Source organism: Hemibagrus wyckioides, linkage group LG04 (genome assembly GCF_019097595.1).
Source record: "Hemibagrus wyckioides isolate EC202008001 linkage group LG04, SWU_Hwy_1.0, whole genome shotgun sequence".
Taxonomy (NCBI): domain Eukaryota; kingdom Metazoa; phylum Chordata; class Actinopteri; order Siluriformes; family Bagridae; genus Hemibagrus; species Hemibagrus wyckioides.
Genome location: NC_080713.1, coordinates 22,273,324 through 22,290,164, shown reverse-complemented (window position 1 = coordinate 22,290,164; position 16,841 = coordinate 22,273,324). Strand labels below are relative to the sequence as shown.

At 38.0% G+C, this 16,841-nt stretch overlaps 2 protein-coding genes across 5 annotated transcripts in view; both read left to right on the top strand.

Moving 5' to 3' along the window:
- srgap1a (SLIT-ROBO Rho GTPase activating protein 1a) overlaps nucleotides 1-4,636 on the top strand; it is an 83,527-nt gene extending 78,891 nt beyond the window's left edge. For 2 of the 4 annotated variants that reach the window (XM_058387532.1, XM_058387530.1), the window contains exons 21-22: nucleotides 446-818; nucleotides 1,872-4,636. In XM_058387532.1, the coding sequence (XP_058243515.1) occupies nucleotides 446-818; nucleotides 1,872-2,225 (727 nt within the window). In that variant the 3' untranslated portion in view covers nucleotides 2,226-4,636. Of the gene's footprint in view, nucleotides 1-442; nucleotides 819-1,871 lie in introns of all 4 variants that reach the window. The other 2 variants (XM_058387529.1, XM_058387531.1) reach the window with 1 other exon arrangement.
- Nucleotides 4,637-8,934: 4,298 nt separating this feature from the next.
- On the top strand, nucleotides 8,935-16,841 carry LOC131352348 (protein mono-ADP-ribosyltransferase PARP12-like). The gene is made up of 12 exons (XM_058388379.1): nucleotides 8,935-9,318; nucleotides 9,411-9,546; nucleotides 9,632-9,929; nucleotides 10,030-10,116; nucleotides 11,981-12,113; nucleotides 12,308-12,476; nucleotides 12,565-12,685; nucleotides 12,778-12,874; nucleotides 14,111-14,186; nucleotides 14,366-14,496; nucleotides 15,691-15,842; nucleotides 16,074-16,841. The coding sequence occupies exons 1-12, from the start codon at nucleotides 8,999-9,001 to the stop codon at nucleotides 16,352-16,354; spliced, it is 2,001 nt and encodes a 666-aa protein (XP_058244362.1). The 5' UTR covers nucleotides 8,935-8,998; the 3' UTR covers nucleotides 16,355-16,841.

Sequence of the window (16,841 nt, the reverse complement as noted above, 5' to 3'; positions counted from 1 at the left end):
TCTTGTTACTTATGTCATGCTATTTTTGCTCCTAACTGATCCCTCTATATTTCTATAATTATTCTGTGTGATTAATGTTGGAGTTTCCTATATAAGCTCACATTTTTCTCAGAAATGTGGCACTAAAGTTTAGTGATATGTTACCCATTTCAGCAGCAGATACACTCCAAAAATAATGATTTTGTATTTATTTATTATGCCTTGTTGTGCTAGGTCTGGTACACCTCGACTCCTGTGACCATGACTTATCTTTGTGTTCCACATGCCAGACTGAGTACAAACAAAGATAATAAGCAGAAGAGCTCATCTCATGGTCACACACAAGGCAGAGAAAACTATTAAATACAATAAACAGGCCATTATTCATTAAACCTGGTATGTGAAAAGAGCTGTGAGTCAACATTTCTGTCATAATGATCTCTTTCTTTTCTTATTTCTCTAGTAGTCGTCACAGGAAGAGGAGTGACCCCCCGAATCGCAAGCCCCCTGCACGCCCAAGCGATGCCCACTGCATGGTTCATCCATCCCAAAGCCATGGGAGTCATGGGAACCACGGTACTCATGGGAACCCAGCCCTCGGCTCACCTGTGCTGGGGCATTACAGCCCCCGAGAAGTGGTGCGTGGCAGAGGCCCGATGGTCACAGACAGCCCGGAGAGACGCAGACGCACAGGACACGGTGGCCTCACAGGCCACAGCAGCCTCACCAACATCAGCCGTCACGAGTCTCTGAAGAAGATGGAGAGCCCCCCGATCCGCAGATCCACTTCCTCAGGCCAGTACATGGCTAGGGGTCTGGATCCGGAAAGCATCGCACAGGTCAGCGAGCAGCGTCATCCCTTACACCACGCCTTGTAACACACTCAGTGACTGCTTTCTGCTTCTAACACACACGTCCTCTTATGTATTGCCAGTCATACAAAGCGCTTCATGAGTGAACTGATTTACTTATGAAGGTCTTCAAGGTCCATTCACTTTGACTGGCTGGGAAAAATGATTTGATTCTTAGATTATTCATAATCCTTAAATGATTGCACACAACATTTTGTAACTGAATTTATACCCTTAACTATTATATAGCATTAATGTTTATTTTTTAGATAAGTAATAGTCAAGATTCAAAACAAAAAAAAATGACAATGAGTTAGCCACATATATTAAGAGCCTTTTCTGTACATAAAGGAATAAAGGTCATTTGCCAAAAGCATTTAGGAAATGCTGGTTTTGATGGACTTTTGCATTAAGGGGTTTTGTACTGTAACACCTAATGCCCAGAAATCTTATTCATAGAAAATGAAAATGATGATAAAATCAGGCACATGCTGGAAAATGGAAAGTAAATTTCCAAGATGCATTAAGACATCAAGTGTAATCAGATTGCTTCAACTGAAATCAAATTGAATCTTCAGGTCTGTTAAGATTCCCAACCAACCTCTGATGTGCATTACTGATTCATACAGTATTCAGCTCTGTGTTATTACCTTTGTTGGTGGTGTCTGGTGCATTATGTGCTGTGGATGCCTTGAAATATATGTTTACATGGAGCTGGTGCTGTCTGACAGGCAGTAGGCGGGGTGGTGTCTATCAAGTCATGCTGTATTAATAAGCTCTGGTTCACGGTGGGCTCTTATTAACATCTCAGTAATGAGAGAAATGGCGCTGATAATTTTGTCAAGCAGCTATTAATGACAGCATCACAATTCAGCGAGTGAAAACACACACAACCAGACTGTCATCTAGAAGCAAATCATTCTTATTCTCTGATATCTGTACTGCTGAGGAGTCCTTGTAGTGGTGTAACTGTACCTAACTTGTTCTAGCATCCTGTGTGCCATTTGCCTCATTCCTTCTTTCCTCTGTCTCTGTCACTAGGACATAGAGGAGACAATGAACACGGCTCTGAACGAGCTGCGCGAGCTGGAGAGACAGAGCTCGGCTAAGCACGCCCCCGACGTGGTGCTGGACACGCTGGAGCAGATGAAGAACTCTCCGTCTACACCTGGCAGCTCTGCTGATTCGCTGAATCGCCACCCTCTCCGTCGCAGCACCAGCTCCTCCAGCGACGCCATGAGCACCTTCAAACCCGCTGTAGCCCCTCGAATGGGTGTGCAGCTGAAACCCCCTGCTCTCCGTCCCAAGCCCATGATGGCGCTGCCTAAGGGGGGTACAGCTCAGGCTTCAGCATCACCGCCCCAGGATCCTCTCGACAAGTCCTGCACCATGTGAGCCAATCACAGCTCAGCAGAGGGAGTTTTTCATCGATATAAATGGATTGCTTTGTAACGGTTACATCCTGGATATTTTACATCTGCACTGGACTGAAGAACCAACTGTTCCTCTGTTCCATTGCTAGCAACAGAACAAGTGCTGAGCATCAGAGACATGTTCAAGCTGTATAGATATACTACTAATAATTTCACAGGTCAATAATAAACTGTAGGTCTTCGTTTAGACATGTTTACCTGCCTAAAGGATTTGAATCGTTCTTTTTATCTGCATTGAAATGTGACCCATTCTACTATACATTTTAAAAGCCACTTTTTGTGATCCAGTGTTGGTGCAAAACGTAAAACCGTCACAGCGTATAGAAATCCGTTCTCTTGATACGATCATTTCTTTGCATGTAAATAGACCAGGTTCATTTCTCAGTGTGAATAGACGATAAGGAAACTATAAACTAGTTCGTATTCGACTGTATTATAAAAGAAAGCAACAAATCACAAAGGCTTCCTGCGTGGTGGTTAGAATAATTTGTTCATAGTTTACATCTAGTAGAGAAATGCTAAATGTGAATAATACAGGAACAAAGCAGGGTTTTTGGGTTTTTTTTCCGTTTCTTTGTTTACAGCCTCAGGATTGTGTGAAATTTCATTTCTTTTGTCTGGAACGGACCTGAGCCTACAGCTAATCAGTTACTAAGCAATGAATGTGGTTTACTCGTAACAAAGCAGCACTGCCGCATGAAAAACTAACCCTGTCTTTGGTGGTATCTCAAAAAAAAAAAAAAAAAATAAGCTGCTAATTCCTGAGAAGCAGTTGTGGATTTTTTTTTTAGACCAAGAGAAGTAGTGTATGCAAGGCTTTACTTTGAATATTATATTTTTGATAGTAACAATAGTAATATGTATATACACAGTTATCACCAATGAAAGTAGAATGATTCAGTGAATAAAAGTGGATCTCATTTTTCCCCATCCAATAATATTACTATCACCATGACTCGGATATAGTAGAAGACAGTAGAATGAGGATGGAAATTGTTTATTAGGAAAATAAAAAACAGCTGAATTCGGAATATTTTTGAGCCATTACGATATGGTTATAAACTGTCCGGTTCAGCTGCCACTTCCACACCACTGCTCTTACAGACGGTACAGAACTTTGTTGTTCAAATATCTCTCCGATTTCTACCTATAGAGCATGAGTAGGATACCTTTTCAGTTATATGCAAAGAGCTTTTTATGAAGTCTTAAAAGAAGAAAAAGACTTCCGAGGCAATATTTCCGTGACTTCACCAAACAAAGGCATGAAGCCAATAGCCATGGACTCTCTGACTGTTATTATAAAATGTCACTGTTGTCATCCTTATTGCTACGTGGTGTAGAAGTGTGTGGGTCAATCAGCCTCAAATCTGTGCTCTAGATCAGTGAACTGCCTAATATTTTAAATATGATCTAAAAGCTCTCTGCATCTTAAGAAGCATTTTGTTTTGTTTTAAGCTTTGGATGTGTATTGAAAGCTGTTCCATTATACAGATTTCACTGTAAATGTGTAGCAGCTGCTCCCGGTTGTATAGGTAAATAAACAGAGTGACCACTGAGATAGAAAAAGGATTTCAATCGCACATAACAAAACTGCTATTTGCAATATTGGGCAAAAATTTTAATTGTAGTGATTTCACTAAAACGTAGACAAATGGGACAGAATAGAGAGAGAGTGTGTGTGTGTGTGTGTGTGTGTGTGTAATAATAATAATCATATGCTCATGCCGAATTCTAATACACAACAATGGACCATCTGTTGAACCAGTGTTGTCAGGAAATAAGTAACACCTGTTGCTAATATTTCATAATGTATTTTAAACATGATTATAATTATTTTGTCTTTTGAATGACTAACTGTTAAATAGTAACGATAACATTTTCTTCTTTGTTTTTTTGTAATAAGGTGTACAGTGCATTGCAGACAGAACATGCTTTATTAGAGTGTATTTGTTTCAGGGTTTATTCCTGGATTTATCCCTCCACAGGTGTACAGTAGCAGACTGCTGTTATATCAACGTGGCAATGTTCATCTGTAGTATGGACTCGTGAAAGTGCCTTTAAAAGCCGTTTTAGAGGAGCTTCAAGCCATTGTCCTCTGTGCTGTCACGCTCATCTTTCATACCTGTGCAGTACATAGGAAAAGACAGTGAACGCATTATCGATCAGTAGACGTAATCGGATAAATATTCTGCTAATGATTCATTGTGACATTGCACTTTTATGTATAAGACTGTATATATGGCATGCAACATTCTAACAAGTTATGGAGCTTTTGTTTTGTTTATTGGTTTTATTTTTTATGTTTTATTTCATTTGGTCAGAGCCACCACTCTGGATCATGTCTTTCTAATAAAGAACTTAGTTTGATCAGCATGTTGTTGTACTGTTTTCATGTATGTGCGCAGGAGACCATTAGGGATTTAGATGACAAAGCAGAAAAATAGAAAAACACACAAGGGGAAGCAGATATTTTAACCATGCTTTCATATATATATATATATATATATATATATATATATATATATATATATATATATGAAAGCATGGTTAAAATATCTGCTTCCCCTTGTGTGTTTTTCTATATATATATATATATATATATATATATATATATATATATATATATATATATATATATATATATATATATACATACACACATACAGCTCTGGAAAAAATAAGACACCACTGCCCAATCTCCAGATTTGAACCCTAATGAAAACCTCTGGAATGTCATCAAGAGGAAGATGGATGGTCACAAACCATCAAGCAAAGCTGAGCTGTTTGCTTTTTTGCAAAAAGAGTGGTATAATGTGAGAAACTGGTGGAGAGCATGGAGCCAAAACGCATGCAAATCGGGGTTATTCCACCAAATACTGATTTCTTAATGTTATTTAGCCAAAGCATTAACACAATTTGTTTACAAATGATTTGCATTTTGTTTTATTTGAGTTATTAAAGCTCTGCAAATACTGCATGATCTTGGGTTATTTTGATGTGTTGTCATTTCCTTTAAATATACACTCTAAATAACAATAGTTATATTTAGAATTTAGGAGAAATATTGTCAGCAGTTCACAAAAAAATGAAACAAAACTGTTCATCTCACCAATACATGAACCTGGAGGGAAAAAAATACAAGACTGGCTCTGTGAAGTGCTGATGGTATTCTGGAAGTCTGCAGGTTCTCCTATTTCAGCCAGTGAGCTCTGAAACCTCTTCAGTGTTGTAGATGAAATCTCGGACACTTCTGTGTCTGAGTTTATCCACTTAGTTCTAATGGATTTCACAATGCTCCTAAGAAGATTTAAAGCTTCTTTTTATAGCACACAGCTTTTTTTTCCTCTCCTAACAACTTCATCCTGAGGCTCTCAGGAAGTTCACCCAGTCTTCCTCTATCCCATGTTGAACATCACTAAAGACATCTTCATAAATTTCTGTTGTTAATCAATAATCTGCAGATTTTTGCTCAGTATAGATTAAGTAGTTGGTGGTGGCTTAGTGGTTAAGGGGATGGGTTATTGATCAGAAGGTTGTGAGGTTAAATCACAGCACTGGTAAACTACTGCTCTTGCTTTGTGTCTCAGCTGTAAGTTGTCAGTTAATATACAAGGAAAATATTTGCCAATTAAATTGCTTTTAAATAAAACTTTAATAATGTACAAAAACATTTCCGAAATCAGTACCAGTGATATAACTATAAAGCAGTCTAGGGCTTTTCAAAAGGTATTTATTTTACATTAAAAAAAAAAATTCTCGCTCTTTTTAAAGACAACACTTTTCACTTTTCACGAGAAACTTTACTGAGTAGAAATATGTTCTATAAACCATGTTCACTTGCATTTCTTCTTTTCTTACATTCTCATTCTTATTTAACTCTCGGTAATCTAATTAAAGTGATCCTTTCACAGTCAAGAAAGTAAATAAAAGTCTCTCATTGCTTCCAGAGGTGCAGATGAACCCAAGAATGATTCATCAGAATCATTAAGATCTATGATTAGAAAGAGCACCAAGAAATCTCAACTGGAAGCAAATGAATTTTTGTTAGCATTTTATTAAACGAACAATACGGTGCAAAACTGTACAGTGCATAGCTGTATTCTAAAGAGTTAGCTGTTTGCTAATAGATTAAATATTTAATAAAATGGTAAATGTATGATTTAAAAAAAAATGCAACGAATTATAAACATTTAACTTACACTGAAACAGTAACTAGTGCTAAAAACTATTAAACTTATACTAAATAGATTAATCTTATATCAGAAACAAGAAATGTTTACAGTTTGAACTTATGCTAAAACGTGAACTGTGTGAAAGTTTAATATACAGTGTATTAAAAAGTTAACGATTTACTAAAATGTTAAATGTGTAAATGAAAGGGTACATGTTTAATATATTATATATACTTTCATAAATAAAAATGAAACATATATACTAAAAGGGTAAATGTTTGCTAAAAGTTTATTTAGACTAAGTTAAAAGATCGAAGAAAGGCAAAAAGTTAAACTTCATAATGCAAGATAAAGCTTATACTAAAACATTTATACTTCTAATACAAAGAAAAGCTACTAAAATGATTAAACTTATACTACAAAAATAAAACTTGTATTAAAGGCTCAAACATATACTACAAAGATATGTTCCTAAATGTGAAACTTATACTAAAATAGTTATACTAGCTTATACTAGCAGATCATTTAATACTAATACAGCAGGCTGATGTTCAGGATGTTCAGGATGTTCAGGTTGTTCTGCAGGCATCTCTGGGGGTCAGAGGGCACTTACAGTGTTGTCATGTCAGGAGGAAAAGAAAAACAGGTTAAAAATCAGCGTTTAAAAAAAGACTGATATTAAAAGACTCCAAGAATCCTCCGTCCGACTTTAGAAAAGAAAAACATGATGTTATGCTTTGTTATTTTCTCCCTCAGCAATTAGAGAAAACTTCACCTACAATGAACCAAAGTTTTCTCGACAAGCTCGAAGAAGATGTCCAGGAAATTTGAATGGTGCAGCTGCACAGGGGAGAAATGTTAAAAAGAAGACGTTAACTCAAATCCTTTATCATTAGCCACACAGTTATTTCCAAGCTTACATGAGACTGGAGGAACTCCGTCCCGATCGATTCCTGAATGGACGGCTCTCTCAGGAAAAGAATCATGGAGTCGTAGGCCGACTGAACACTGGCCGCATTCTGTCCAGAAACAAGACACTTCATCACTGCTTGTCTCCTCAGATGATGCTCAGCATGTACGAGATGTAACAGGCTGAAATCAGCACTCACCTCTTCGTTGGCTGATGCCAGACACATCAGAATCTTCTCTGATGGTGGATGCTCGCCAACAGTCACTGAACATCAGATAACACACAACAGGAGTCAAGACAGAGTAGAATCTAGTCATGTAGTAACAGCAGGTCTTCAGAGTAAAGAAAGGCTGACTCACAGAGACCGCCTCTCAGATGGCAGACAGCTTCAGGACATCCTTTGTTTGCAAAGTGCCAGCTGAAAAACAAGTGTAACCTCAGTCATCTTTCTTACATTTACATGAAACACTGTTAAAGCATGAAGATGACTGTATCTGATGAAGGGCACCTCCCTCTATTCAGGAGAAAAATTCTTGTCACATTCCTGCAGCGAGAAACCAGTATTTAAACACTTCCAAGTATGTTTATCCAGTCATCCATAAGTGTAGATATAAATTAAGACTGAGAAAATGAATTACCAATTCGGACCGATTTTCTGAGTCGGCATGATAAGTGTAGAAGCTTCTCTCTTCCTCCAGTTGGGACGTTTCCACAGGATCGTCCATGTACAGAGCAGAGTATCCCACCACTGTGGTTCTGAATTTACCACACAGTCACCATACAGACCATACAAAATTTATTTAGATTAAATTAATTTAAATAAGACAACAATGAATAACGGATGTTTAAATGAAATAAGATAATAACAGTTAATAAATGGTTTATCAGTTCACATACGTTAGGAAACAGTAGGGGGCGTATGCGCTTCTGTGTCGTACAAGGACACGTCAACACGTCCGCCATATTGGAAGGGGCTGAATTCGTGTTTATATGCATTACCTCAATTTAAGTATATTATATATACTTATATACAAGTACATAAGTACTCATTATTATGAAAAATTTAATAAAGTAGCATTAAATGGGAGTCTCACTGACCTGAAGTTCACACATGCGCAACAAATTTCACTTTGGAAATGTATTACATAAATCTTATTATTATCATTTTTTGCATGACATACTCTAGTTTAGTTTTAGGTTTTAGGTTTTTGCAAATTAGCACTTTAGTTAATGAAATAAAAACAGAAAAGATCATGTTGCTTGTCTAACCCAGCCTCAATCCCAAATACTTTTGGCATTCATCGGTTCCAATCGGTTTCGTTTCTTAAAAAATATCTCCTGCTCTACTCGGATGTTGCTTAATCTGGGTTGCCAGAGTGCGCCATAAAATCCAACCTAAAAATCATACATTAACTTAAGATTGAAATTTAAATCTATATTTAATTACATACTTACTTAATTAATTTAAATACTGCGATGGAATAAAGGAAATAGGAAGCTTTAAGTATATGATTCGCCATAGAAACGGCTTTCATAAATAGAGCTATAATTGATGATTGAAATCTGGCAACCCAGTGCCATCTGTATCCAGCAATAAAGTCTCAGTCCAGTGTGAGTAATAGCAGATACATTGAATAGTTTCTGCTTCCCACGATGTCCCATGTAATATCGTCGTTTATTTTTCAGGCAGTTTGCCAGCTTGGAGGCAGTCTGGACTTTCAAACTTTGGGTCAGATCTTGCGGAAACGTTTCACAGTAGCAGATGAAGTGGTTCAAGAAGCTCTCTGTGATTTTGACCGCTTCTTGGTGGTGCAAGGCTGTGAGAAAAGATCAGACTGTGAGGTTTTCAGTGCTGACACTGTGATCATCGCTAAAACACCACTGAGAGTTTGTCAGAGCCTCCCTGGACAGTGTGCTGGCTGTGAAACTCTGCACCTGTGCAGGTACTTGGTTTGCGGGAACTGCAGGTTCAGGTGAGTAAATAGTCTACAGAGAAGAAATCTGTAAGCAGAACGGATTGTTAAAACTCATAATGTTACAGTTCTAATATTTTATTTTCTTATAGGGAAAAATGCAAAAACTCCCACGCCTTGGATTCCTTTCATAATTCAACACTCGTGAGCAAAGTTGGACTCCAGGAACTTGGACAGTCTGCAATTTTCCAGCTATTGTTGCAGAATGATCCCTACCTCCTGCCAGAGGTCAGTAAACACACACATGTTTATTAGTTTATCTGGTCACTCCGAGTGGTCATCATTATTTGACTCATGTTGTGTATGGATTTAGGTGTGCAGCCACTATAATAAGGGGAATGGAGAACATGGAGCCTGTAGGTATCAGGCGTCCTGCACTAACCTGCACGTCTGCCAGCACTTCCTGCAGGATGACTGTAAATTCGGTGCCACCTGCAAAAGAGCTCATTCATTTGATGCCACTGCAGTGAAAGTTCTTAATAACAGAGGACTCAGCCCCGAAAACATCAACAACTTCGGCAAGATTTACAAAAACAGGTTTTTGATCAGTTCTCATAAGGAAGAACCACCTGGTCCTCTTTACCTGGCTAAAACGGCCAGTCCTGGAACAGGTTAGAACTAACTGGCCTTTGGATAGAGCTTGATAAATATTTCCACTTATTGTATTTGTTAGATTCTCATCATAATCTTTTGCCTATTCTGAATCTTTAGCTGCTGGAGAAAGTTCAAAGCCTGCAAAGGAACCTGATCCAAATGAGATTTGCCTTTTCTTCATTCGCAGAGGTTGCAGTTTTAAAGGTACTGCATAGATCATGCTATCTGATCTAATCTATATGATTTGCTGGAGGATAGAAAATACCTATTTATATTCTATATCTCACTAATTTTACATTTACCATAAATTACATGTGAGTCAGCGAGCACTGACTGACCGTGAGTCTCTATTTACGGGTTTTTGTCCATATTAAATTTGACAGTGTGTATATGATCACAACAGTCATCATTATCACCTTTAAAGAGATGTATTGAAATGTAGTAAGGATGTCTTGGTAGCACTTTACTTTACTAAGGTCCCTAAATGGGCCTAAATGACATCTTAATACACAACTAATGTGTTTATACAGATAAATCGGTGCATTCAAAGCATATTTATTTATTAATAGGCATATTGCAATTCATGCTATTAATTAACAGAATGAATTAACAAGATGCAAATGCTTAACTCATGATTATTAATGACTTTTTATATATGACTCACACATTTCCTCATGTGCTAATAGTTAATGCATATATTAATTTATTGTTATTAAAGCAACAGAACTAACTACCAGAGTAATGGATTGTGTGGGAAAGAGGTAAAGAAGCAAGTGCAGGCAGGTTGGAATCAGTGGAGAAAGGTGTCGGGAGTTCTGTGTGATAGAAAAATATCAGCGTACAAGGTGTACAAGGTGTACAGTGGTGAGACCGGCCATGCTGTATGGTTTAGAGACAGTGTCACTGAGGAAGAGACAGAAGTCAGAGCTGGAGGTAGCAGAGCTGAAGATGTTGAGGTTCTCTTTGGGAGTGACGAGGTTGGACAGGATTAGGAAGGAGTACATCAGAGGGACAGCTCATGTTGGGCGTTTGGGGGACAAATTTAGGGAGGTCAGATTAAGATGGTTTGGACATGTTCAGAGGAGGGAGAGTGAGTATATTGGTAGGAGAATGTTGGACATGGAGCTGCCAGGAAGGCAAAGAGGAAGGCCAAAGAGGAGGTATATGGATGTAATAAATGAGGATGTGAAGCTAGTGGGTGCAAGCGTTGAGGATGCAGAAGATAGGGATAGGTGGAGAGAGATGATTTGCTGTGGCCACCCCTGAAGGGAAAAGCCCAAAGAAGAAGAAGAAGAAGAAGAAGTAAGGTGTTACCACATTTTTTCATCCCTTATAAATGTCTTTGTTCTGGCTGGATAATTCAATTCTAAACTTTATGTAAATGTTTGAGTCTTTATGAGTCAATTAGATTAATCAATGTTTCACTAGATCCTCGTGGTCTACTCATAGATCAGAACTAACAGATGTCTCAGGTCATAGATTAACTCAGGTCATCTTTCTTTACTTTCATAATGATACAAATTGAAAACAGAACCCACCGTTTTGTACTCTTATCCCTGTCAATTCACATACTTGAGAAACCCAATGATCAGAGATTCGAAGATCAGATGAATGATTAGAGAATGTTAGAGTGACTAATAATGTTTATACTTTAAATCATAGCTTACCTTATTTCACAAAATAATTCAATATAATTAAATAACCACTCTAAGTAAGTACATATGTATATTATATTCTATGTTCATTAGAGGATGTACTGTATATAGACTGTTGTTGTTCTTTCAGCTGCTCCCTATCAGAGTTGCCACAGCAGATCATTTGGTCTAAATATTTTGATTTAGCACAGATTTTATCCCGGATGCCCTTCTTGACACAACCCTTGGGATCAACACTGAGAGTGAACTCTTCAGTGGCTGGGTTAGGTCCCTGCCCGGGAATTGAACCCGGGCCACAGAAATGAGAGCACGGGAGCCTGCCGCTAGACCACCAGGAGGCTCTGTCATGTATATACACTATTAGATTATATTGCTGATCTTGTTGTGTTTTTTGTTTTATTAATGTTTTTTAGAGAAGTGTGTCCGTGTTCATTGCCACTTGCCGTATAAATGGCAGGTTTTGGATAAGAATGGACTGACATGGAAAGACTTGTCAAATGGAGAGGAAATTGAGAAGGCCTTCTGTAATCCAGCTAATGAAGTGAGGTAAACACTGATCTTCTTTTCTGAAGTTGTTGAACAGATTTAATTGCCATATTTAAATCTAAAAAAAAATATATATATATATATATATATATATATATATATATATATATATATATATATATATATATATATATATATATATATATATATATATATATAAATATTAGAATTAATTGGTGAAATTAAACTCTCAGTCCAGGGCCTGAGAATGTTAACTTCATCTCCATGACATGTGGAGGGAGACAAGTTCGCCGTCTGTCCACAGTGTCGTCTGTTACCAAGCCACCTAACTTCATCCTGACCACTGAGTGGCTCTGGTACTGGAAAAATAATAAAGAAGAATGGATTGAATATGGACAGGGGGTCAGTGATATTCTTTTCAGTGTGGAGCTGGGACTGAATAGTAGTTTCAGTAATTGCAGTTAAGATGACATGATGTCTATATCCACAGGAGGATGCACAGCTGTCAACTCCTCTAACTTCTCAGACACTAGAGAACATTTACCACTCGGATCCGCAGAGTGAAGTCCCTGTCAGTTCTGGTACCCACACATACATGCTATATTTAAAAGGTAATCCAAAACCTATAACTCTCTGTTATATCGTTGTTGCATTAGTAAATGTAAATATGCTCAATTTTTCCTCTGGTATATTTTATTTGCAGACATGTATCAGCGAAACGTTCTGTACCAAACCAAACGAGAGATTCGGAGGAGGCCACGATTTGTGTCTGCTCTAGAGGTTGAGAGCAAGCTTAAAGGGTATCACGCTAAAACTGACAGAATCACTGGTGCATGGTCATGCTAGCTCAATGTTAGCCTAGATTGTCATGCTGTTATGTGATGCAGTTTCAGAAGATGACTGCTTAACTAACAATAGAACAATCATAGGTAAAGTTTTCAGTGTTTCCCTCAGGATATGAAACAATGAAGTGTCACTCTCATCCTAATGCTGAAAAATTGGAATAGATCAGACTCATGCTGGATCTGGAATCTATCCTGGCATTACGGAGCACAAGGTCAAGGAATTCACCCTCGATGGGACCAAAGTCTATCAAAGGGCTCCTTGAACACACATTCTCACTCTCATTCACACACACTTGGGGGCAATTCAACATAGCCAATCTACCTACCCTCATGCTTTTAAACTGAAGGAAATCCACACAGACACTGAAAGAGCATGCTGCACCAAATATCCCCTGGACACAGGATCAAACTGTGGATACTGGATCCACTATTGCCACCCCTGAATAAATCAATTCATTTCTTAAGACCTTAGCCTCCTGGTGGTCCAGTGGCAGGATCCTGCATGCTCATTGCCGCGGCCTGGGTTCAATTCTCGGGCAGGACCCTAACCCAGCCAATAAAGAGTTAACTCTCAGTGCAAAGCCTGGATTAAATGGGAGGGTTGCAACAGGAAGGGCATCTGTTGTAAAATCTTTTGCCAAATCGAAACGTTGTGGCGAAAAAAAAAAAGAAGGCTAATCGTTGTACAGTGTGGAACATCAGATTATGAATATGACCAGAAGAAGAAAAAGAACTAAGGGCACAAAGCATTTATTATAACCACACATACATTACAGCACAGTGGAATTCTTTTCTTGTTGGGGTCAGAGCGCTGGGGCAGCTATGATACAGCGTCCCTGGAGCAGGGAGGGTTAAGGGCCTTGCTCAACTGCACATTAGTGGAGCTTGGTGATGCTGGGGCTTGAACCCCAATCAAGAGCCCAGAGCCTTAACCACTTGAGCCACCACTGCCCCAGCACCACTGCCCACTGCGTAACGTTTAGGATTAGATTTACGATTTCTACTATTTTAAAAAGCCCTAAGTTGTCTCAGGGATTTTTTTTCTTGTCACTGTCACTTCTCATTAGTTTATTAGGGATCTGACTCTATATCCAAATTTCCATAAAGCTGAATTGTTAGAAGTGCTATATAAATAAAATTCTGATTAACTAAACAATGTAAGACTTTCATTTGTGTGTGTTTTCTTCATAGTGAAACCTCCAGCTCTTCCTCTGTGGCAGTTCCTGCTCACTGGGATAGAGGAGCTTTACCCAGCTTCTCATACAAGGTACAATTGTTCTGCTATGATACCAAGCTTCCTGTTGTTGGTATTTTGTTCTGCTCAGTGGCTTATTTATTCAGTGATTTTACCTGCTGCTTCATTGTGCTTAACTGTGGTTTGCTGTTGTCCATAAAATGGCTAGTAAGTTACATATGATAGTAAAACATTTGAACTTTGCTTGCTAGCTGGTTCCCCTGTCTAGGACAGAGGCTGAATTCCTCATGGTAGAGAAGCTCTTTAAACAAACCATGCCCAAGTACAAAGTCAACAGCATTGAGAGGAACCAGAACAGCTCACTGTGGAAAGTTTTCCAGTGGTAAGTGCATGGCTTGCCTACTTTGAGTCATAGATATTTATCATGGAAAGAATTCTGCTAATTACAGTGTAATTCCTGATAAGGTAGACCTATCCAAAAGTTGAGCAAACACATTTAGCAAACACTTTTACTCAGTATGTACAGTGCCAATGTACTATTTATGACACAGATAAAACCTAGAACTTTACAATTTGTGCATGAGCTGTGAATACATTTTTTATTTTACTGATTCATTTCCCGTGCTGTGGAAAGCCTAACATCTTTACTGCTCCTTCACTGTAGTCTACATTTACATTACATTCATATTTTCTCATTTAGCAGACACTTTTATCTAAATGAGGAAATGCAAGCTAAGCAAAATATCAGACAGAGGACAATACAAGTAGTGGTAATGTATAAGATTGTGAATTGAGTGCAAGAGGAGAACGGTGCACAGAGGAGAGGTGTAAGAGGTAGTATAAGTGCAGATTGTATTTATTTATTTATTTATTTATTTATTTATTGGTTTGGGGACAAGTTATGGGTTGGTCAAGCCTTCTTGGAAGAGGTGAGTCTTTAGCTATCTTGTAAAGATTTTAAAGAAGGTTTCTGTTGTCTGGATTGAGGGACAGTCAGTTTGAAGGTTCTGGAAAGGGACCATGTGCCTCAATAAGTAGGCAGTACCAGGTTACAAGAGGAAACATAAACCTCAAGCAGAGTGTCTCGTATGTGAGTATCAAAGCCTTGAATTTGATGCTAGAGAAAGCCAGTGAAGTGAGATGAAGAGGGTGTGACGTTGGTCTGTTTAGAAACAAGGTGATTTGCTGCATTCTAAATCTACTGAAGGGGTTTGATGGAGCTGGGTGTTAGACCCCATAATAATGTTTTACAGTTTTACAGTTCTGGAAAAAGCAAAACCCTGAACTAGTAGCTGTGTGGCATGATCAGTTAGATAGGGTCTGGTTTTCTTGATGTTATACCTACAACATGTGCGCAGTTGTTGAAATGTGGTCTATAAAGTTCAAATGGTCATTGACAATCACCTCAAAGTTTCTGGCTGTCCTGGTTATAGTCCAGTGCGACATGAGTTAATGGCTGAGAATCTCTGCTTTAAGCGTTTATAACAGACTCTGCATACAAATGTGTTACACTCAGTTTCCATATTTCTATGTATTTACATGTACTGATACTGTATATTATGAATCTTCTTTTCAGGCAGAAAGAACAGATGAAGGAGCGGAACGGAGGGAGAGATGTGGATGAGAGACTCTTGTTTCACGGCACACGGGAATCTCTAATAGAGGCCATCTGTGAGCAGAACTTCGACTGGAGGGTTTGTGGGGTGAACGGCACATTATATGGAAAAGGTGTGAGCAAATAAATAAATAATAATCCTTAGAGAAAGCTATTAATAATTTTAAATGATTATATATTATAGGCCAGTCCCTAAATGATTTGTTTTTCATGTTCAAGCACGTTCTCTGCAGAGCATATAAATATCTGATGGCAGAAATATTTAAATTACCTTTAAGAAGGCAGTGCACACTTAAAATGTACAATTTTTTCTCTGTCATTGGGTGTTTTTTTTTATTTCTTAGGAAGTTATTTTGCCAGAGATGCCTCCTACTCTGACCAATACTCTCAGTCTGCAGACACCACCAAAAAGATGTTTGTGGCACGGGTTCTGGTGGGTCACTACACCAGCGGCCACAACAGCTTGCTCCGTCCACCTCCTAAAACCATGGGCAAAGGCTTCTATGACAGCTGTGTGGATGACTGCAGCAATCCAAGCATTTTTGTCATCTTTGAGAAGTATCAGATTTACCCTGAATTCATTATAGAATATGCTCCTGAGGAGTCCAGATGTTTGATTTCATAAATATCTGTAGAGTACCATATTATATTAGGTTTGAAGGGTGTATTATAAAGCACATACAGTATCATGAAGGAATGACAATGTATTAATTAAGAAAAATAATTCTTAATATGTAATAATATGTAATTTTATATAATATATAATCTTGATGTTCTTATAGCTGGAATATGACATCGTGGATGTGCAATGAATGTTTGCAAGCATTGGAATGAGTATTATGAAATTTAATAGCATATGTGCTGATGAAGGTAGATAACATTTGATATATATTTGCCTTTTTCTTGTTTGGGTGATAAGCTTTTGCTAGATTTTGCCTTTTACAGTTTTATATAGTGACTGTAATTGGCCCTCAGGACTTTACTCAGCAAAAACTACCCATATTTTGTCTTTCAGTTTAAACTTGACTCCAAAAAGGTTATTTTTGCAAGTATAACTTTTCAGTGTTTAATTTTAAAAGCAAAATTAAAGATAAATAAAGGAAATTCAGTCA

What these genes read in the sequence shown, in the direction of transcription:
- LOC131352348 (XM_058388379.1), top strand. Translation starts at nt 8,999, where the DNA reads ATGTCCCATGTAATATCGTCGTTTATTTTTCAGGCAGTTTGCCAGCTT. An exon ending in GTTGAGAGCAAGCTTAAAGG is followed by an intron (nt 12,875 to 14,110) that starts GTATCACGCTAA and finishes TTTTCTTCATAG; the next exon opens with TGAAACCTCCAGCTCTTCCT. An exon ending in CGGCACATTATATGGAAAAG is followed by an intron (nt 15,843 to 16,073) that starts GTGTGAGCAAAT and finishes TTTATTTCTTAG; the next exon opens with GAAGTTATTTTGCCAGAGAT.